Genomic DNA, 22,991 nt, shown 5'->3' with positions numbered 1-22,991 from the left:
AACCGCTAGGCGGTGTCGGTTCCCTTCCCACGCGCGGACGCCGGCGTGGGCCGACGCCAGCGGGGCGCTCGCCCCCGCGCAGAGCGGAGCCTGGCTGCCCTGGGGGCGGGGCGGACCAGGGCCGGGGCGGGGCGCGGCCGCTCAGAGTCGGGCCGGGCCGGGCCGGGCCGGGCCGGGCCGGGCCGGGCGGGGCGGGGGCGTGAGGTGATTCCGGAGCCGCAGCGGGGAAACCGAAAGTGGGCGGCGGTCGCGGCTGGGCCCTGACAGAGACGGCAGCAGGAGCCGGGCGAGGAGGCGCGGGACCGTGTCGTGGGCCCCCAGGACGAGGTGAGCGCAGGTCCTGCCGAGCCAGGCGACAGGTGCCGGCGACGTTGGCGAGGCTGGGCGGGCGCCTCGCGCCTGGGTCGTCGCCAGTTGGGCCGAGGCCGGGCGGGGCCGCCGCAGGGGCGCGGGTCGGAGGCCGGGCTTCGGGAGCGGCGCCTGGAGCGCTGCGCTCTAAACCTCTGGCCGACGCCACCGGGGCCGAGCTGGGCTGAGCTCAGCCGGAGCGCCCCCGGACGCGCCGCGCAGTGGGGGGCGGTCAGGAAGCGGCCCGTCCCTTCCCGAGCCGGGTGTTGGAACTGCGGGCTCTTGGACCATTGCGTCCTACTCTGCGGCTGTAAGTTTCTTAAAGCCGCGGACTTCTCTCTGCAGGGCACTTAAAAAATGCAGGACACACATATTATCTGTTCCTTTCTCAGCCGTAAACACCGTGCGGATAGAAAGCACCAACGGGGACGGGGCGAGGGGGAGGGCGCCCAGAAATAAGTTGGTTTAATTTTCCCTGTCGTCTTCCAGCAGGGTCAGATTCCAAGCCTTACCTGCTGGGAGAGATCTTGGAGCCGGTATATCTTCTCTGTTCCCATCCACTTGAGGAGTGTAATATATTTCCATTAATAGCCAAGGATACCATTCTGAAAAATTTCAAAGAGCAGGGAAGGGATATAACTATATTTGCAAAAAGATTTTGGTAATCGCCCAATTTAAAAAGAAAACCCAAAACGCTGATCTAGTTCATCCTCCCCCACCCCGCCGCAATCGCACAGGTGGATAAATTTCAGAAAATGTGTACTGCCTAGAGATCTGCAATAAGTTAGTGACAAAAATGAAACTTTAAACCCAAATCCCCATCTGTTCCAGGGTGTCTTGATGTGTATGAATGTGTTGCATACCACATTGGCTTTGTCAATCTGAACCGGCATCCACACCCCACAATTAGTTTACTAATTGTGTTACTATGAATAAACTGTACACTTTCTTGGAGCCTAGTTTTCTGTGTATCAAATGGAAATATTTAGCTTACTCTGTAAGGCTTTTTCAAGATAACACTGTATTCCTTTGGCTCCTATTAATAGTCAAGCAGTGTTAACTGTCTTCCACCAAACTGCCCATATTTAATATAACTGGATCTCAGCTTTTTGAGGGCAGGGACACAAAGACCTTTAAATTTTCTCTGTAAGTTGGCTCACGGTGGAGATTTTTGCTGTTGCACTAAGCTAACATTCATTGAGCATCAGTTACGTGCACAGTTCTGTCGTGGTCGTAGAGAATTGCTCCTGGGGCCAGATGAATTAGAACCCAGCATCTCCTGTGTCCTGCTTAGGACCCTTCAGTGGCACGCAGCGTCTCTCTTTGCTGCTTAAACACAGTGAGACAGTAAGACAGCAGTTGGCTTTGCCTTTGGATTTCAGTCCCTGTAGATGGGAAGTGAAATATAATCCATGCTAATGCCCTTTTAAGTTTGCTCATTGAGCATGGCTGAATGAACTATTGTATTTTGCATCAAGAGATTTAAACTCTTTGAAGGACCTCTCCTTTAATTCTCTGTGCAGTATAATCTAGTTGGATACTTAATGTGAATGTAAAGAAAAATACTTTGTAATCCAGTTCTAAGTAGCTACTTTTTAACTTAGTGATGTTTGCAAAAACTGAAATTTAACATAGAGAAAGTGCTTTGCTTGTGTACAGTTTCACAGGACAGAAGACTCTTGGTGAGTGGCGGGAAGTTTAATTTCATATTTATCTTAGTAGTCTTGTTGCTGAGACAAAATACTCGACACCCAGAATTAAAGGAGGAAAGGTTTATTTTGGCTCACAGTTTGTAGAGTTGTCAGTCCATAATCTACCTCCAAGGCAGGGTGGCCTGGCAGAGGGGCATCACAGAGGACACAGTTCATACTGGGCGGAAGGCAGTAAAGCAGCCAAGCGAAACAACCAGCAGCAACCTTCTTTCTATCCCTTATATCTTATCCAGGCTACCCACCCTTAGGGCAGGTAGCACTCACATCCAGGATGGAGCAGCCTTAATCCTAGCATTGTACCATGAATCAATCCCAGTATCTCATCCTTGATTCCAGCATCACATACCCTAGGTCAAGCCATGTCTGAAAAGCCCCTCCTATGACCTCATGAGGCTTTGGAGGGACATCTAGATACAAGCCATAACAGTATTTACATGAATTGTTTTCTTTCTTTGTACGAAGTCTACTTTATTTTCCTCAAGGAAATGAAAAGAATGAAGCTTTGAAAAGCACAAAAGTGGCACAACATTCTTTTCATTATTTCCCTATGAGCTAAATATTTTTAAAAGCTTGTTTTTCAAAAAACCTAAAGATGGGCCGGGGATTTAGCTCAGTGGTTTCGCCGCCCGATGCGCAAGCGCAGGGACCTGAGTTCAGCCCCTGGTACCAAAAAAAAAAAACCCTAAAGATAATTTTTACAATTTTCAGTTGAAGACGTGTATATGCCAATCAGAGTTTCTGATCAGCCCAAGATACTCAGTGTGACTGCTAAGCAATCTTGATATTTTGGGCTGTGCAGCTTTGCCATGAATAAGCAAATCCATACTTTCCCATTAAATCTTCAGACCTCATTTAAGTCCTAAAGGAATCCAGGGTAGGTTCAGAATCACATCTCTTGCCTATATTCTTTATCTTCTTTGTGAGGGGGCGGGGGAAGACACCAAAGTGACTTACTCAAAGGACCGCAGGTAATTAGTAGCAGAACTAAGGTTAAAACCCAGATTCCTAAGTCACTGTCATCTTGGGCTTTTCTTCTCTACTTTGTAGCTTTATAGAAATCTTTTAATTATACATTCCTGATATGCACTGAAAAATGCATGAATAATTTGAAATCATAAAAATAAGGAAAATTCATTTAAGAACTTTAAGTATACCACCACCTTAAGATGTTAATTACTGTCTTTTCTTTAAAAACCAGTTGGTGGTGGCATAATTCAAGTGGTAACAAGTAGACTATAATTGGAAAGAAAATACAGCATGCCAAACTGTTCTGAAATGAGAAATCATTGAGAAAAGATCTTAGATAAAAACCTTCCCTCTCTAATGCTTGGTTTATTATTCTGTAAGATGAAGGGCTTGAGTTAAGTCTAGATAATGTCTAAAATCTTTCAGCACAGACATTCTGGAACTTTAAAGTCCCACCTTGTTGCTAAATTAGTGTCTTCAAGGAAAAGAGCGAACAGTTACCAGAGGATATTTCCTAAAGAGATAACCAGATACTTTAAAATTGAGAGACTGACTAAAGAAGGTAAGATAAATTACTTGATTACTCCAATAATTTGGCAAATTTATTTTGTGATTTAGTGCTCTACAACTTAAATTTATGACATGAAGAATGTAATGAGGAAGATGAGCCAAATAGTACAGTTAGAAATAGTTGAGAAAAAAGAAAACTAGAAAAGAGGAAGCATAGATGAGAGTTAGATTAGCTCCAGTAAAGGCTTACGGGCACTAGTAGTTGTGGGATTAATCAGGGCAGAGCAAACGTGTAAGGCATTTGTCTAGGATACATCAAAAACCATATTCCTCAGAATTAGACTTTTTGGGGGCAATTTTCAGGTGTATTAAAGCTATGAATTGGCAAAATATACTTTTAAAAGATAGAATTATCTTAGGTCATTTAAAGTTTTAAATCTTCTTTTCCTAAAGGTGGTCATTATGTGTTCCTGCTCCCCACCCCACCTTTTTGTACACTGTTAGCACCTGGGAGCCCTCATGGTGAATTGTGTTGCAAAGAGAAAAGGAAAAGAATGAAAGGATAAAAGGAACTGTCAGGTGCCACCATTGAATCTTTGCAACTGGTGGCAGTTCTTTTGATGGCACACCCTTAAAATGTGGCAGGTCCCTGTTTCAAGTTGAAAGGCAAGTTGCTAAACATAGCCCCAGGTTGCTGTTGGTATTCTCTGAGTCAAGATTTACTTTCAGCAGCCAACTTTATATGCAAGGAACAACTGTCTGAAAAGAAGCCCTGATTTTGGAAACAAGTTTTGCAAAACAGGAGTTTTGCTTTGTTTTGTTTTGTTTTGTGATTCTGACCATAACAATAGGTGAGAGCGGGAACGATTGTCATGGATTAATATCCAAGAATTAAAGCCAGAAAAGTGGAGGTGAGCACAAACTGTGCTGCCCTTTGGATACTCTAAAAGACTTTGGCTTCTTGTTTGAGACAGGAAGCAGTAGAAGGTTTTGAGCAGAAATGTGACACGATATGATTTATAACACAAATGACACTGTATTCCGGTGAAGAATAGATTCTGAAATTGAAGTGGAAGCAGAGAGACTAGTTAGGAGCCACATGCAGGCAAGAGATGTTGGCGTGAACCAGGTGATCACCATCAGGAGGTGGTAAAGCGTGGAGGAGTTGTGGGTGTCAGCCTGTCCGTCTTCACATATCACTTGGTGAGTGGGGGGGGGGGGAATGAAAACCACTAATATCAAACCCCTCATCTTACAGATAAGGAGACTGAGGCCCAAGAGAAGGAGTTTGTTCTAGGAAAATAAGTGCTCTTTACACAGTGGTTTTAGACTTGAGGCACATAACCAAGAGGGGACACAGGTACAACCTTTTGTAGTCCTCTGTTTCTCTCCCAAAATCAAAAATCTACCACCTATTTGTCAGCAACTTACTACTGAAAGAAATATTAAAATATGGACTTTAACTATGATAAAATGTACAGTAAAGAGAGGTGCTATGAAGAATGTGTGTGGCATGGGCCTTTCCTAGGTCTGGTTGGGAAATCTAATTTAGAAAAAGCAACAGTTGTCAGAAAAGATAGGCAAGCATGGCACACACCTGTAATCCCAGCACTCAGAAGCCTGAGGCAGGAATTTGAGGCCAGCTTGGGCTACATAGTTCAAGGCCAGCCTGGACTACATAGTGAGACCCTCTCACACACACCCCCCCACAAAGGCAAGTGTGAGGTTAGAGTGGGAAAGTGAAAAATAAAGGTGACTATTTCCGTGCCATGCAGATCAGCATTGCTTTTTAGTTTCTTAGGTTCTCACCGTAAATACATTCCTTGTATCTACATGGAACATAACCAAGACTTTGGAGCAGAAGGATAGGGCAGTTAAGGCAGGGGACATCTAGTACATATGTCTTGACAGAGCCTAGAACTTGAAAGGAGACACATTCAAAGAGGGTGGGATTAGCACAAGTGTTACACACTATTTCCCAGCTTTGACCATACTGTGTGACACATAGGACATGAGTGTGTGTATGGCCTTCAACTCCCTCTACCCCCCAAAATTAAGCACCGTGTTCGGGAAACTCCTGTTGGCAGCTGTTTCAGAACAGAAATAAGTTAAGAGTAGTCATTTCAGGTCAGGAATGGAAAGTTGTTCTGAAGGTGGAAAGCAGAGAAGGCTTTTGCACATGGCCACCCATAGAACAAGTCTTTGGCTAGCTTCTCAGGTGGGGTCAGACTTGACCTTTCAAACCATCCTCATATTGTGAGATCTGTTCTATGCTAGTAATTAAGTTTCTATTAGTGAAATGTATTTACCAGAGATTTCCCCGCATAAATAAAGCTGTTGTATACAGTCAGGTACAGGTTTTTATGACATATGTCATCATTTCTCCTGGACAGTTACCTAGGAGTAAGGTTGCTGGATTGTATGGTAAGTATATGCGTTACTTCATAAGAAACTGCCACACTGTTTTTCAAAGTACCATTTGGACAACCACTAGAAATGTAGGCGAGTTCCAGTTACTGTGCATTCTCACCAGCATTTTCAAGTTGTCAGTTTTTTTAAATTAACTATTCTAATATATATGTAGTGATACTTCATTGTGGATCTGATTTGCATCACCCTAATGGCTAACGCTGATGAACATTTTTTCATGTGTTTTTGACATCTTCGTCTTTGCTCTAGGGGAGTTTGTATTCAGATCTTTTGTATACTTCCAGTTAGGCTCTTTGTTTTATTGAGTTTTGAGGGTTTGTATGTGATGGTTACTACTTTACCAGATTGTTATACATATATTTTCTTAGTCTATGACTTGTCTTTTCATTTTCTTAATGGGCTTCGGAAGAACAGAAACTTTATTTTTCCATTATTAGGGACTGAACCCCAGGGTACTCTGCAACTAAGATATACCCCTTAGCCCTTTTTACTCTTCATTTTGAGACAGTCTTGCTAAATTCCCAGACTGGCCCTGAACTTCTGATCCCCCTCCCTCAGCCTCCCAAGTAGCTGGGGTTGAAGGTGTGTGTCTCTGTGCCTGGCTGGAGGTTTTTTTTTTTTGGTACTGGCGATTGAACTCAGGGCCTTGTGCTTGTGAGGCAAGCGCCAGCACCACTGAGCTAAATCCCCAGCCCTAGAAATTTTAATATAATCCAATTTGTCAAGTTTTTATTCTGCAGTTCTTAAAAAAAAAAAATGTCGGATCCAAGTTCACAGAGATTTACTCCTGTGTGATATTTAGATTTATTGTATTAGATTTTTAATTTTGAACCTAAATGATGTTTTTAATTTTTGTATATGGTATGAGGTTCAGTTTTTTGCTTCTAGGTACCTAGTTGCAGCAGCACTGTTTGTTGAATTTTCTTCATCCAGTTTCCTTAGCCCCTTGGGTGAAAATCAGTCGACATACACAGATTATGTGTTCTGGATAATCTCTTTCTGGATTATGAATTCTATTCCATTGGTCTTCATGGCTTTCCTTTTGAAAATATCCCACTATTTTGATTATTGTAGTTTTAGAATATCTTGAAATTTGCCTTTTGCCACTAGCCAGGATTTCCAGTGTGATAAGGAATAGGAATGGTGAGCGTGGTTATTTTGCCCTATTCCAGTCTTAGGGAGAAAGCATTCAGGTTTTTATCTATGATATTTTGAGTTTTCACAAATGATCTTTATCAAGTTAAGGATCTTTTTATTATTTTCTGGGAATTTTTCATCATAAGTGGATTTTGAATTTTGTTAAATGTCTTTTTCAGCAGTTCATAAGATCATATGGTTTAGTCTGTTGATGTAGCACATTGCATTAATTAATTGACTTAAGTATGTTGAACCAACAGGGCTTCCCTAAAATAAACTGTTGCCCTTGTTACTTACTGTTGGATTTGATTTGCTAGTGTTTTGTTAGAAACTTTTATATATATGTTCATTGATCTGTAATTTTCTTGCAATATTTGGCTACTTTTGGTATCAGCATAATTCTGCCCTCATAGAATGAGTTCAAAAGTGTTTTTTAACCTTGTTTTCTGGAAGTTTCTTGATTCTTCCATAAATGCTTAGTAGAATTTGCCATTAAAGCAGTCTGGGCTTTCGGTTTTCCTATGTGAAGATTTTTGAACTATAAATTCAGTTTCTCTAATAGATATAGGGATATTTGGGCTAGTGCTGGAATTTGTCTTTCAAGAAATTTATCCATTTCATTCATCAAGTTTATTGGCATAACTTATTCATAATGCTCTTTTTAATATCTGGGGATTTGTATTATGGCCCCTTTTTATATCCTATTATGATAATTTGTGCTTGCTCCTTTTTCCCCCTTGATTTATCTTTCTAGGAGTTCCATCAGTTTTATTGCTGTTGTCAAAGAATTGGTTTTGGCTTTATGATTATTTTTCTGCTATTTTAAAATTTTATTATTGTTCTGTTTCATTTCAATATTGATATTTTTTCTCATCCTACCTTCTACTTGCTTTTGATATAATTTGTTCTTTTTTTCTCCAGGCAAATTAGATTACTGATTTGCCCTTTTCTGTCTTTTTTGCAGGGAGCATACCAGGGATCAAACTCAGGACCTAGCACTTGCCAGGCAGGTGCCATGTGGCTCAGCTAAATCCCCGGCGCCACCTTCTTTCTTAATATAACAAAAACATGTAACAATGTGAATCTCTCTCTAAATAATGCTTTAATTGTACCCATCAAATTGTTATATATTATGTCTTAAATTATTTAAAAAGTTTTCTAGATTTTCTGAGGAGCCGCCTTCTTTGATCCTTGTTTATTGAGTACTGTGTTGTTAAATTTTCAAATACATGGGAATTGTCCATATACTTTTCTGTAACTGATACTTAATTTTATTCTTGTCACAGAATATTCGTCAAATAATTTCAGTTATTTTGAGTTGGTTCAGTATTGTTTTAAGTCCCAGAATATATTCTGTATGTTCTTGAGAAGAGTATTTATTCTGCTCTTGTCAAAGTAGAGTGTTCTGTTGATATTAATTTGGTCAGTTTAGTTGAAAGAGTTGTTCAGCTTTTCAGTATCCTGCTGATTTTTTTGTCTGCTGATTCTGACAGTTACTAAGAAAGGAATTTTAGAGTTCCAACTCATAAGCTTGAATCTCTTCTTTCAGATCTCAGGTTTATGTCTTTTGAAGCTCAGCCTATGTTTAGTGTGCCTACATTTGGGATTGTTATGTCTTCTTGATGAATTAACTTCTTAGTCATTATGTAATGTCCCTCTTTATGCCTGGTAATATTCCTCATTATGATATTAATGTTATTTGGCATGTCTTCTTATTCATTTTCACTTTTAACCTGAATATGTATACTTAAAGTCAGTTTCTTGAAGGTGGTACAGAATAGATAAGTCTTAATTTCATGTCCCTTCTGCCAGTCTCTTAACTTTTTATTGATATATTTCAAACAGTTATTTTTAATGTAATTATTGGTATGATTTTAAAAATATACCATTTTTCTAGATGTTCTCTATTTCCTCTGTTCTTTGTTGTTTCCCATTTCTTTCTGCCTAGTTTAAAAAAAAATTTCTGCCTGCTTTCTCAATATTGTTTTGTTTTAGTTTATCTTTACTATGGACTGATTAATTATATGTATATAAATATGTTTTTAAAAAAAATTTTAGTGGTTGCCATAGGGTTTATAATATATGCATCTCTGTCAGATTCTGTGTTCAAATAATATTGTACTTCTTCATGTGTAGCATAAGAAACTTCCATTGATATTCTTCCAATTCTTCTCCCTCATTATTTGTGTAATTGTTGCACATTTTCCCTTTACATACATTATGTACCCCATGTGAAGGAACATTTCTGGTGGTAGAAATACATACCTTGATTATTGTGATGAGTACATGGGTATATATATTTTTCAAAACTCAAACATGTAAAATGAGTTAATTTTACTTCAAGTAAATGTCCGATATAATGCATATGTTGAAGACCAACAAATCTATAATCAGCTTAGATATTTAACCTAAGTTCCTAGTGAACATACTTGTGTGACTATCCCATAAGCATTCACAACCCCCACGTGTCCAAAAATGAATCCACTATGTTTCTCAACTAGGAACTTGGGAGAAAGCAGTTAATCCATTTCTGTGGATTCTACCTCTTAATTATCTCTGCACTTGATTTTTCGCTTGTTTCTAATGCCCTGTTTTCAGGTCTTTCACATTTCCAAGTAGTCTTAACCATCTTTAAGAATCCTTCCAATTTATCTTCCCCTCTGCTAAATAATGATCTTTCTAATATCAGAGCTGGTTATTTTATTTTTCTATTTAAAATCCCTGTATGGTCCCATATTACTTTTGGCAAAATGCACACATATTAGCATAATGCAGTTGTCTCAAAATCTGTCCTTCCCTCCTCTAGAGCCCCTCTGTTAGCCCTCAGCTTAGAGTCATTCAGTCACATCCAGCACATAACTGCAGGGAAATCTCAGAACACGCCATGTCCTCTCCCACCTCTTGCCTCTGCCTATCCTGTCCTTCCCAGTCCCCTGGTCCATCTTTTTCCTCCTGGTCTGGCTGATTTCATCTTGCCCATCAGGACTCCATTCAGGCTGCCTCTTATCTGGTAGCATTCCCTAAAATCGTCCCAGCCTTGGGCTCCTTTGGGCCTTTCTGACTTTCTTCTGCATTCTCATTGGTGTGCTGTGCTTTCCTTTCAGGGTAGTTATTTCCAGGTATTGTAATCACAGAAAGTACTCATCACTAACTTACTGCTTACTCTAACAAGTTTCAGCTCTGAAAAAATCTATGTAAAGTCACAGACTAATGAGCCATAACATAGTAACTTCCACTGTGTTTTTATAGGCAAAGATGCTGGAAGCAGATCTGGTTTCGAAGATGCTACGAGCTGTTTTACAGTCTCATAAAAATGGGATAGCATTACCTCACCTCCAAGGAGAGTACCGATCCTTGACTGGAGACTGGATCCCCTTTGAACAGCTTGGTTACTCTACTCTGGAAGACTATCTGAGAAGTGTGCCAGCAGTTGTCAGAATAGATACTAGTAGATCTGGAGAGGTAAGAAGGCAATTGTGAATGTCAGAAGAATCAAACCAATTTGTAATCTCCAGCCTGACACTTCAACCTCATACCTTTGATAAAAGTCAAAGTGATAAGTACCACTAAGTGATCAGAAGCACAGCCTAGGTTCCAGTGTCTTATTTTATCCCTCACATTTTTTCATTGTGAAAATAAGATTTTAACCACTCTAAATAAAAAAATTTAAGTTGAAGTTTGCCTAAATTCAGCATCAAAACAAAATAGCTGTCCTAGGACTTTCAGTGCATACACATCTTTCCTGCCCTTTACAAACCTGCTACAACTGTTTTTGCCAAGATCACTTCACTAATGACCTTCTTATCACCAGATCTAATAGGCAGTTTTAAATTCTCATCATTTGACTGCCTTTATAATAATTCTTGCCACCTGGACCTAGCTCATTCCCTAGTTGGTCACTCACTACTTTACTATTATAGAGTCTCCCTAACAGTTCTCCCTGTCTCAGTCCCCTTATTCTCTAGCTTTTCCTCTCCCTCACAGAAATATGATCATGTTAATCTACCACTGCAAATCCTTTAGCTTCCCCAGGAGAAAATACTTTGTGTATAATACGGGCCATTTGGTGGCAGCAGGTAAATATTTGCACTTTCACTGTCTCTCAGTAGTTTCATTTCTTGGTGTCTACTCATTGTACAATATGATAGGTGTAGACAAACCACCCAAAAGACAAACAAAAAGGCCTGTCTTCCCTCCCACAAAATACTGTAGTTTCTTGGGTACATTTCTACATATGTAAATATATGGAACAGGGCAGGTATGTTCCTCACCAAAACTTATCATATTGTTTCCTCTGGGAGTTGGTGGGGAGGAAAATGCAGTTAGGATTGGGAGATCCATAAAAAGGGAAGTTCAGGGCCGGGGATTTAGCTCAGTGGTTCCACCGTCTGCCCCGCAAACGCAAGGAACCAAGTTCGATCCCCGGTACCAAAAAAAAAAAAAAGGGAAGTTCACCTCATCCAATAATTTTTACAAAAGAAAATAGAAATCAATTAAATACTCTATTAATAGTAAAACATTCTTTAATATCCCTTGTCCTCCCAGACAGATTTAAGCCCACCTTTCTATTTGTATCTTGCAGTACATCCAAAATACACTTAGCACAGTGTTTTCCATTTAGTATTTTTGCTTTTTTTCCCTTCATGTGTTTCTTGAGGATGAAGGACTTTTTTTTCCCTCACCATTTCATACTTAATAAATATGTATTTTGGAGGGATGGAGGGGTTGAAGGGAGGGTAGGGGAAGGGAGAAAAAATAAGAACCAAGAGAGATTATGTAAAGGTACAAATTCCCAGTGATGAATGTCATTATATCGTATACCAAAAGTGTACCAATAAAATAAAAATTTAAATAAATAAATATGTATTTAATATTTGTGTATGAATGACCAAATGTCCAAATTAATTAATAAATTAATAATACTTTATATGGTTGCTGTTACTTAATTCTTTGTTCCTTTATTTTGGACATTTTAAATGTTTCCAGGTTTTGACTATTAAAGTATCCCCCATTGAACATTTTTTTCTTTTGAATTATATTCTCAGGAATAGAAATACTGGGCCAGAGACTCTAGGAACATGTTTTAGCTGCACTATAAATCCTCATCATTTTTCTGTTGTTGATTTGAACTTAGAGTCAAAGACTTGAAAAGTAAATAGGACTTTAGAGATCTAGTCCAAAAAGTCCTGATGTTTCAAATCTTTTCCCTAATATTCTACCTATCATACTAATTTTAAGTGATACAAGGCTGAGCTGCTGTGTTTTAAGCAGATGTGGAGGGTCTAGGGGGCCCTATCTATCCTGCTTCGCCTTCACACTCCTATTAGTGGTGGCCCCTGAAACCCCCATGGAATTGCATGGCTTCAGTAACCAAGATTCAGAAAAACAGGTCTAAACCACCCCTGCCTTACAACTGAGAATACCTTACTGAGATTTGCCCAAAGTCACCCAGTTGTTCCGTTATAAGCCTAGTCTTGCCTAGGCTTTAGTGGTCTTGGAAACAGTACAGTGTAGTAGTTATGAAACTACTTTGGACTCAAAGAGATAGTCTTGCTGTGTGATTTGGAAAGTTACTTAACTGTACTGAGCCTCTGCCTCTCCATGTGTAAAATGGGGATAAGGTATATCTTGTGGGTTTTATGACCTAATACATTCAGATGATGAATTTCTTTTGGTTTGTCCATTAATCCTACAGTACCTGGTACATTGTAGATGGTGAATAAATACTTTAAGGAATAAATGAAAATTTCAATTTGGAGAAAGATTATTTAGTGTACTAGGTTATTCTTGATTTCTTTGTAGAAAATACATATTTTTATTCTAACATTATCAAGGAGAAGGATATATGAATATTTGCATACAATTTGATTTTGGACTTGGGCGCTCACCCACTTTTACAAATTGACCTCTGGGAAACACTGACTCTGAGAAGTATTTCTCCTCTTGCTCTGCCCCTCATGAATAGATTACCTGCCATGCTGTGACCTGCACAGAAACTGCAAGGATTGCTCAGCTTGTGGCTCGTCAGAGGAGTTCTAAAAGGAAAACTGGGCGGCAAGTTAATTGTCAGATGAGAGTGAAGAAAACCATGCCATTTTTTCTAGAAGGTAGGGTTTTTTTATATGCTAAAAATTTAAAACCTGTTCATGAATTTATTTTCACAAAGAATTATGGAAATGCTGTTTGTATTCACAATAAATACATGGATTTGTTAACATCCCTGTGTCAGGAGAAAAACTGGGACCTAGCTTTTTTCCTTTTAATGATTAAGTGAACATGATAAGCATAATTAACAAAATGAAACAATTACGCAGTGTGAAGTAACTCAGCAGATTTTCACTGTTTGTGATGGCAAGGTTTGGTTTTGTTTTTTTAGGTATTTGAAAGGAGGGGCCAGAGATTTAGCTCAGTGGTTCCACCACCTGCCTCATAAGCACAAGGTCCTGAGTTTGATCCCTGGTACCAAAAAAAAAAAAAAAAGAAATGATTGGGCCAGGGATTTAGCACAATGGTTCTGCCACCTGCCTTGAAACTACAAGGTCCCGAGTTTGATCCCCGGTACCAAAAAAAAAAAAGCAAGTTGAAAGGAAGCAACCTCCAGAATATTGGATGAACCAAGAACCTATGATTTAATGTCTTCTTAGCAATTATGTCTTTTGGGATAATACCATTTTCAGAAAAATATGAATTATATAATATGAAAAAGTGCTACGGGCAACTCAGCCTAGTATACTGAAAACTTATCTCAGGGAGCTTACAGTCCTAAAACTAAATTCTCAAGAAATAATGATAATATAAAACAGTAGATGACTAAGTGCTAGCATGAGCATTTTAGACAAGGCAGTGATCATTGTGAGTGAGAATGGAAATGGAGGGCTTTATGGTGAAAGGAAGGCTTGAGCCCAGATCTCAATTGGTAGGTAGAATTTAGATTGATGAAGAAGAAATGGAAGGACTCCCGTGTTGGTGAGAATGTAAAGTGTCTGCAGCAGAAGTGTTAAGTTCATGTGTACCAGGCAAATAACTGGAATCTAACAGGTGAAGAATCTCTTCATCTAAATGCTCCCAGAACTCTTCTTCCCTCTCACCAGTCCCCCAGGAGCTCCTTCTTGTGTTATTACAGACAGTTTTGAGAATAGAGACCCTCAGAAACCATCTGGTCAGGAGAGTGGCATAATAAAACTAGGGTTTGGGGTAGTCAACTGATTCCATTATGTATGCCTGACTTCATAGGAAAACCAAAAGCAACCCTCAGACAACCAGAACTTGCTTCAGCTTTTTCTGTCAGCAAAAAATCCAATCCAACACTGTTAAGAGACAAAGGAAATTCTCTTGGGATTAAGTTTGATGCCGAAATGCCACCTTACCCAGTGCACAGGACTGTTGGAAATAAAGTATTCAAAGACATTCCAATGCAGAGGCATGTGACCATGTCTACCAACAGCAGGTATTTCAGACTTTATCTGACTAAAAAGTGAAGTTTGGTGAACCTAGGATAATAAATGTTTAAAAAATTTGTATTCATATTAATAACAGAGTTTCTATTTTGGCCAATACAAGTGCGTATGTGATACAAAAGTGCGCTTTTCCTGGCTGCCTGTTACTCTCTAAATGTGCCTCCATTCCGTAGCTCTGCTGGTAATCTCTCTTTGTAAAATTCATTCTAAAAGCTCTCATAAGTTGTTCTAAGATACCACTTTACTATTTTTTCTGAAAACATTTTCTTACAATTAATTTTAAGAGTCCTAAGTGAAATCTGATTGAATTGTACACTTGATTTTTGCCCCAGTAATTGTGTCCATAATTATGTCATAATGTCAGATGTCCTTGGATAAGACTACTGGGCTAGCAGTCATAAGAACCTAAAAGCCTTAGTTTAGGAGCTGCCATTCACTAGCTAGGGAAAATAAATTAAAGTTTTATCTTTCGGGTCTGTGGTTTCCTTTTTGCTCAGTGAAAATGTGAAACTAGATGAGCCTTTCTGGGTCTAAATTATATGGTTTTATCTGGTAGCCAAGAGGCCAGCTAACTACAATCCTTGGGCCAGTTGAGGCCTGCTGCCTGTTTTTGTACATGCAGTTTTATAGAAACACAACTATATCCTGTTTCCAAATTGCCTGTAGCTGCTTTTGCATTTCAGTGCCATAGTTGACTGGTTGTGCAGAGCGTGGATGGTCAGCAAAGCCTGAAATATGTACTGTTGGACCCTTTCCAAAAAAGCATGCTGATCCTTGATGTAGATGAGTTGACATCCCATTCTTCTGTCATTCCAGCTTTAAAATTTGTGTCTTTTCACAACAGACTTGTCCTGTCACACTTTAAGTCATTGTTTAAAAATTCTATTTCATTTTCCCCAGGAATGTTCCCTCCAGATACTAGAATATTTAAGAAGAACTAATTTTTAAAGAAATTTGGTAGAAAGTAGTGTATTTTTAGCATTTTCTGTTACATGTTAATGCAGAAATATGATGTTATAATTGTACATACTAAGTAAGTTTTTACTGATAGCCTACAACCTAAGCATTTCTTTCAGAATTAAAATATTATAAGGAAATATACTTCATTTTAAAGAATAGATCTAATTTTCAGTCTTTCATAGTATTAAAAAATTGTGCTGGCCACACCATCATTGATTGAGTCAGACATTCTTCTAACATTCACTCTCCCTTGCATGCACTAACCCCTGGGAGCACAAATAATTAAGAGGTATCTAGTGAAGGAAAAAGACGTGTGGGGGTGTTATTTGTCCTCATATTTGGAAAAATCTTCTTATTTATATCCAGTATCATTTCTAAAAAATTATTTAGTAAAGACATGAGGTAAGGATCTGTTTCCTTTTCAGTTATTTGAGCAATCTTTCCTGTTTGCTTTGAAATACCACTTTTATTATATGCTAAGATACAATGTAAATTTCTTAAGTTTCTCAGCTCTCTACTATTTTACTTACCTGTCCAATTACTGTATTTTAAATGACATGACTTTGTAATGCATTTCAAACTCTGGTAGTGCAATTCCTTCAGTTTTTGGTTGTATTCCAAAACAGTCTTTATTGTCAACTATTTATCCTTTTCATGGTTTCATTTATTCTGTTTTGCTAATGCCTAAAGGTGATTAGTTGAAAGTGGGATGTCCAGGTTCCAAAAGAGACTGTCAAATGTCTTGTTAAGGTTTAGCTGGTAGCATACTTTTTTCTGAGTAAATATGTAAGGTGAGATTATGTTATATGTCATTTTCATTTTTTCTGATTTTGGAATATTTTTATGACTTAATTGTAAATGAAAAAATATGTTGTTTAAAACTTGGTATTCTTTTACATCTTAGGTTTAGCTCCAAGGCACCCCACCCACCACCTTTTCAGATGCATGTCTCAAGAACCTGTACTAAGGAAGTGAGTGGTATGTTTTCCAAATATCTTCATGATACATACTGGCTTCTGGAGCCTCGGGCCCCAAGAAAAGTATAGTATATACCTTTGTATATACTACAAAGTTTATAGCCTTTGACACTTGCTCTCACTTTCTACTTGGAGTGTACCTCTCTTCCTTTCTTTTCTAATTTCTTTAAATCAAGTTGAGTGATCTTAAGACAAAATAATGCTTCCAAGGATATCATCACTATTCTGAGTTGGGACCTTTCTCACCCTAGACCTCCTCTGTTTCACACCCGTGTCCCTTGTGTATCTCCTCGTCCTCTCCCTCATTAGGGGATAAGCCCATAAGACTTTGTAGTCTGAGGCCTTACTTAAAGAAAATTCATGCAGCCGGGGATTTAGGTCAGTGGTTCTGCTGCCTGGCCTGCCTCGTAAGCACAAGGTCCTGAGTTCGATCCTCGGTACCAAAAACAAAAAACAATAAAAAAAGAAAACTCATGCTCTAGATTCAGCATATATAGATATGGGGCTTTAACTCATGAACAAATTTCAGATAACGCCTCTGCTTAAAAGCTGGCATCCTAAATGGTGTGCAGTGACCATTAAGCATCTAAATATGAATATAAATAGCTCCTTAGGTTATAAAGTCCAAAAAGGCTATTTTTTTTTTTTTTTGTGGTACCGGGGATTGAACTTGGGTCCTTGCGCTTGTGAGGCAGGCGGTGGAACCACTGAGCTAAATCCCAGGCCCTCCGAAAAGGCTATTAAGAAAACAATACAACAGAGAATAAAGTCAATAATCTGAAGGTTAGAAATTCACCCACTCAGTATTTCATTTTCTCCAATGTGTAAATGAAGATTCAGCCAGAGGTATATAGTATTTTCAGAATAAGTGCTCATAGTGTATGAAATATGAATGTAATTTTACATGTTTGCTGCATTTTTTCCGTAAGAACACATTTCCTATATTTCTCATGGAAATTAATTGAATAATATGATTTTTGTTTATATGGCTTATTTTTACCTATGCATTTTCTGAGCTCTTGACTAGTTAGTAAAGTCATATACCCTTTTAGCGGCTTAAATTCATACATGCTTTTTTCTGTACAATCGAGGACTCATTTCCAGAGGATTGCTGTTCACTGGAAGAGCTGAAATGTACACATGTACACAACTTCTCCTACATGCTAACAGCATTGACTTCCTTAATTTGCTTGACATGGGGCTCAGGAGCTCAGGGTGCCTGTAGCGGCCCCACAGAGCAGGTGAATTTGCAAACTCAACCACAAGTCACCTGCTGACTCTGTCATTAAGGGGTCTGGCCACTTTTGAGAAGCTCATCATTTCCTCCTTCTCCATCCCTTTCTGGATTCTTCTGTTCTCTGCGCCCAAGTCTGGCAAGGCCAGGTCGTCATGAATTGGTGTCCAAGCATCCTCATGGAGTAGTTCCCTTTGGCTTCCTGGCCTTCACAGAGGCCACTGCCCCCAGGCAGGACTATATGTCCCTATTGCCTAATTAAAAATAAAATTACTGAATCTCAGCAGAAATACCATCTGTAAAATATGAATTATTTTGCACACTGATGATAATTTTAATGTACTCTGACCTGTATCCCAGAGGAGTTTTGAAGAGGATGAATTTCATAGTTCTTAAAATATCAGAGCTTTCAGCTATAGTGAACACTGAGATTTCTTTGTCTTAGGATGTGAATTCAAGTATCCTGAGTTTTAAATTTTTTTTAGAAAGTGAATAAAAAAGCTAGCCAGAATATACTTATGAAAAATAAATATTGGGGAAATTTAAAAATTGGTATTACTTATCTGTAGGATCTAAACCATTTATTCATGTTTATAAATTGAAGCTAGGATGATTTTTGTATCTTCTGTGTATTGCTAAATTATTTATTTTCATTAATAAAGGGGGAAAATAATCATGACCTTAAAACCTGGACAGCTTCTGTTAAATGTTCTTCAGCCTTACTATTGAGGCATTATTTTTATGCTTTGTAGAATATAGCTTTAAATTCAGCATTGTATATATGTGTATGTTATCCAAAGTGTTACTTTCCTTAGTTGCAAGTAGAAAATCATTAAGCAATAAATTTTATTATTCTTTACCTAGAAAGATAATTTTGATGTTTAAAGTAGCCTGGCAAAATAAGGGAGCTAAGTTCCCTCTCGGATGTCTCTTGACATGGCTGGTATTTCTGGATTAATGTAATGAGGTTGTCGGGGTGCTGTCTTCCTTAATCCTGCCCCCCTGCTAAGACCCTTGGCCCCCACAAGCTCACAGAATAGCAAAGCCTGAGACACAAATGCTACGTAATGGGGATAATCTACCATGTTAAGTATTTTGGTTAATTCTATCATTTTTTAATTTAAAGATAATTTAAATAAGACTGTTGAAAAAACAAATGTCACGCCTCCTGCCTCTCACACTTACAAAATGGATGAGGTTCAAAATCGCATAAAGGATATACTAAACAAGCATAACAATGGCATTTGGATATCTAAGCTTCCACATTTTTACAAAGAGTTATATAAAGAAGACCTTAATCAAGGAATTTTACAACTATTTGAACACTGGCCTCATATTTGTACGGTACGTTTTTTTTCTTTGTTCTTCCTTTCTGATGTCTCCTCCCTGCCCAGCTTTCGGATTTTGAGTTACTGGTCATAAAACCTTTTCTCCAGGGGACACGAAGCACTTTATGTATGTTGCCTCGTTAATCTTTATCTCTAAGATTAACACATATGTGTTCTTATTCATTCGAGAAGTATGTCAAGGTTGAGGACTCTGTGTGTTTTAATTGTTGCTGTTATACATTTTGTTTTAAATTATTTTAAAAGTGTATTTAATGTTTATTATGTATATATACCTCTTTGTATTGATTGAACTGCTACCAATAAACACTGGAGGACAGTAATTATTACTAGCTTCAACTTTTATACACTTAATTCTTGACCATTTTTAAGGATTTTCAGCTAAGCAAATTTTAGTTATTTTGGCTAATTATTTACATAGTACTTTGTGTCTTTTGAAAGTAATACAGTATTCATACTTAATTTTTATAAACTGTCTTCAGAGTGAAAATTTCTAATTGAAAATGATTTATCAACTTCCATGCCTGTTCCTACTTGGGAGTTTATGATTATAATAAGATGATGGATCAGAATTGTTTATTAGAAATTTTAGTTCAGCCAGATATGGAGACAACTAGATTCTTTTTTTTTTTACAGTATAAAATAATTTTATTTGCAGGAATGCAAAATGATTGTTTGCTATGAGCATTTTAAACATATGACATGTCTAATTTTCTTGTTAAATTTGCATTTACTGAGGGACTAGTTTGTATAAAACCTTAAGTATAAGCTCTGATCTTCATTGTGGTGCCTACTGGGTATGTGATATAACTGCAGTATCCCTTTGGGTAGGAGAGAAGGGACTTCTTTACACCAAGTCCTAATAAACTATAATTTTACTTTTGACTTTAAGCTATCAACTTAGGACTTGACAAAAAATTTTTGAGGATGCTTCACCACTGAACACTCACTGTCATCAAGGTGCTTTAGAAAATTAAAAATATAGCACAAGTGATTGTATTCTACTCTACAAGTTAATCATGACCTGCATAAGAAATGGAAAGCTGATTCATATTTTTACAGTGATCAGCAGTAAGAAATGCACTAATGAAACATACCTTTTACCTAAAAAGCTAAACTACAGCCATATACTAATTTCTATGATTTATGAAAAAACTTCACAATATCCAAATGTCAGGCTTTGCTGTATAATTGTCAGTTTTAGTCTGACTTTTTTTTGTACCGGGGATCGAACTCAGGTCCTTACGCTTGCGCAGCAGGTGGCAAAACCACTGAGCTAAATCCCTGGCTAGTCTGACTTTTTATAAAGGGACATTGCAGTATTTAGTACAAGTTCAGATGCACTTTTTTTGAACATTTAATGAGACAACTAGATTCTTAAACCCAACTAACTTTTAGATATTTCTTAATGTTTCTGTTCACATAAAATATATTCAAAGTATAACTGTCCTAAATGGTGGCATTAACAACTATTTGGTGCTTCTAAGTTTATAGAATTAATATGTATAAGGAGTATGTGTTTTGAGAGAGGGCTTTATTTCTTTAATATGTATTCTGGCCCTCAAACCTGTTGGGCAAATTATAGGCTACTCCTTCTTCATAAGCACTTGGCCTAAGAAAGTATGTATTTTTGCAACCTCTTTTTCTTCTAGACCGCTGTCACCCCATTTAAGCCCCATGCCCATTTCTTTGCAAGAGTCATTCGTTCATCTATCCATCCTATCCATAAAACCATTTATTGTGCACCTGCATGTGGCAGTCACTGCCTTAGGTGCTAAGAACACAGGTAATTAAGACACTTGGAACCTAGTGAGAGAAAAAGACATGGAAAAAATTATTTGGTCAATGAACAAATGTTAGAATACACAGAATAAAGGAGAAAAACAAGAAGGAATGTCAAACTCTAGAATATGGCTCTGTTCTCCTATTTACAAATTCTTGCTAAAAAAGGTTCTTATTTAATGTTCATAAAAATGTCACCTATGATTTGTGAAATGTAGAACTTACTCTTATAATGAGAATTCCCAAGGTTGCTTTTCAATACATTGCATTTTTACCCCATTTAGGAAAGAATTTTCTCACTGTGCACAGATTCATCACTATTGCCATATCCTTTCAGATAACCTTGTTCTTGAGGGAACTTTTGAGGACGTTTCATTAGACTGCTCAAAAATTTGAAAATTCAAGGCACTAGCCCTTCTTGGAATGATTATAGTTTATTTTTTAAATCCATAGACATTCATGAACTTTGTATGAAATTTTCAATGCACTTAGAGTCTTTTTATTGTCAAGATGTATATTTTATTTGCTGCTAAGCTTTCATAAAGAAGTCTTTGTAAAAATTTTAAAAATAAATTTAATATTTTTAATGAATTTTATTGGTACATTTTAGGTATACAATATAATGACATTCATCATTGGAAATTTGCGCCTTTACATAATCTCTCCTGGTTCTTATTTTTTCCCCATTCCCCTGCCCTCCCTTCAACCCCTCTTAATATGTTTTTAATTTATTATGTTTCTGGGCTTTTGGATTCTATGATAATTACTAGTATTTGTATAGCTCAGTTTATTACTTTGGGGGAAATTTTCATCCTTGCTGCTCTACAAATGTCTACAAAGTTCCAGAATATCTCTTGCTGAGGTGGCAAGTGAGGGAGTATCTAAGTGAGAGAGTGTTACCTAAATTGAATGATTACCTCGTGTCAGGTGCTGAAACAACTGATACGTTTTGTTGTTGCTTTTTGCAGCACTTGAATTTGCTTTTATTGCCTTATTGTTTTCTGTGTGATCAGTGAAGGTGGTACAGGAAGCAGAAAAACAATATACCTTCCTTGTCTACATCTGGTCTCTCAGCTTCAAGGAGAACTATTTAGGCATGATCACTACCAATTATGAGGTGATGATTTGCTTAGTGAGGGATTGTATCTAGGATACTCCAAACTGTCAGTCATATTGATGCCTATTGGTATTTTTCAAAACTGATTTTTAAACCTTACAATATTCTTAATAGCCTATTATTGTTAAACAGTTTTAAACAGTTATACCATGGTTGCTTTTAAACAGCTTTAAATAGTTGTACTGTGATTGTTTTCTCTCTTTTCTAACTTGGTTTTACTTGGTTTAAAGGCAGAAAAATAGCATACCTAGTGTTGATGTTATTACTTAGGCACACAGTCTCAAAGGTGTGCAGAAAATATAGGATAAGAAGGAACTTGGTAATGGATATCTGTCTATATGGCTTGTCATGAACTCAAGAAGAAATCCAAGTGCAGTGTATTTTTTAAATGTATTTTCTCCTTCAATTATATAAAACATTTTATGTAAAAAAATTGAAAATTTAATTTATGAAGAAATAAAAATTATCCATAGTCCTACCAGCTAAAAAAAAAAAAGCCACTGCCAGGGATTTATCTCAGTGGTTCCATTGCCTGCCTTGCAGGTGAAAGGACCAGAGTTCGATCCCCAGTACCAAAAAAATAATTTTAAAAAAAGCCACTTGCAGGGATTTCCCTTTGAATATCAGAATGGGCAGCATCTCAAGGCCAAATAGCAATTCTTGAAATTTTACCTTCTTGGAAGTTCTAATCCACTGTATCACAAGGATGCTCCATAACATTCTGAAGCATGTAGAGGATGGTTTGAATCTGTTGTTCTTAACTGTTTAGATCCCTCAGGCAGCCAAAAATACTGTTTGAAAGTTAAAGAGAAAATAGAATCATTGGCAAATGATGAACCAGGTTTTTGGTGTTCCTAGGCAGCTTGTGAGGGAATTGGGAATTGCAAAGATCCCAGTGCAGTAAGCTTACAGGCCAAGGATAAGAGTTCCCATTGAGTCCTGGGAGAAGGACAGTAACATCTCTTGGCTGTTACAGAGTAGTGTTCTTACTAATAATATACTTAACCTGTTATAT

The 22,991-nt window shown here is 37.9% G+C and overlaps 1 protein-coding gene across 8 annotated transcripts in view; it reads left to right on the top strand.

Annotated features, from left to right (window-relative positions):
* Positions 1–57: 57 nt before the first annotated feature.
* The window catches only part of Tdrd7 (tudor domain containing 7), a 74,498-nt gene continuing 51,564 nt past the window's right edge, over positions 58–22,991 (top strand). For 6 of the 8 annotated variants that reach the window (XR_001182369.3, XR_002389439.2, XM_087183648.1 and 3 more), the window contains exons 1-6: positions 149–327; positions 10,353–10,565; positions 13,069–13,210; positions 14,337–14,550; positions 16,425–16,498; positions 18,858–19,075. Coding sequence is in view for 6 of the 8 variants with exons in the window: in XM_087183648.1 (XP_087039774.1) it covers positions 10,359–10,565; positions 13,069–13,210; positions 14,337–14,550; positions 16,425–16,498; positions 18,858–19,075 (855 nt within the window). In the remaining 2 variants the exon portion in view is untranslated. Of the gene's footprint in view, positions 328–3,452; positions 3,589–10,352; positions 10,566–13,068; positions 13,211–14,336; positions 14,551–16,424; positions 16,499–18,857; positions 19,076–22,991 lie in introns of all 8 variants that reach the window. The other 2 variants (XM_021244606.2, XM_087183647.1) reach the window with 2 other exon arrangements.

The sequence above is a fragment of the Heterocephalus glaber genome, unplaced genomic scaffold (assembly GCF_053883595.1).
Source record: "Heterocephalus glaber isolate CG9 unplaced genomic scaffold, H.glaber_assembly_v1.0 deba00001481, whole genome shotgun sequence".
NCBI classification, from domain to species: domain Eukaryota; kingdom Metazoa; phylum Chordata; class Mammalia; order Rodentia; family Bathyergidae; genus Heterocephalus; species Heterocephalus glaber.
This window is presented reverse-complemented; position numbering and strand designations above follow the sequence as displayed.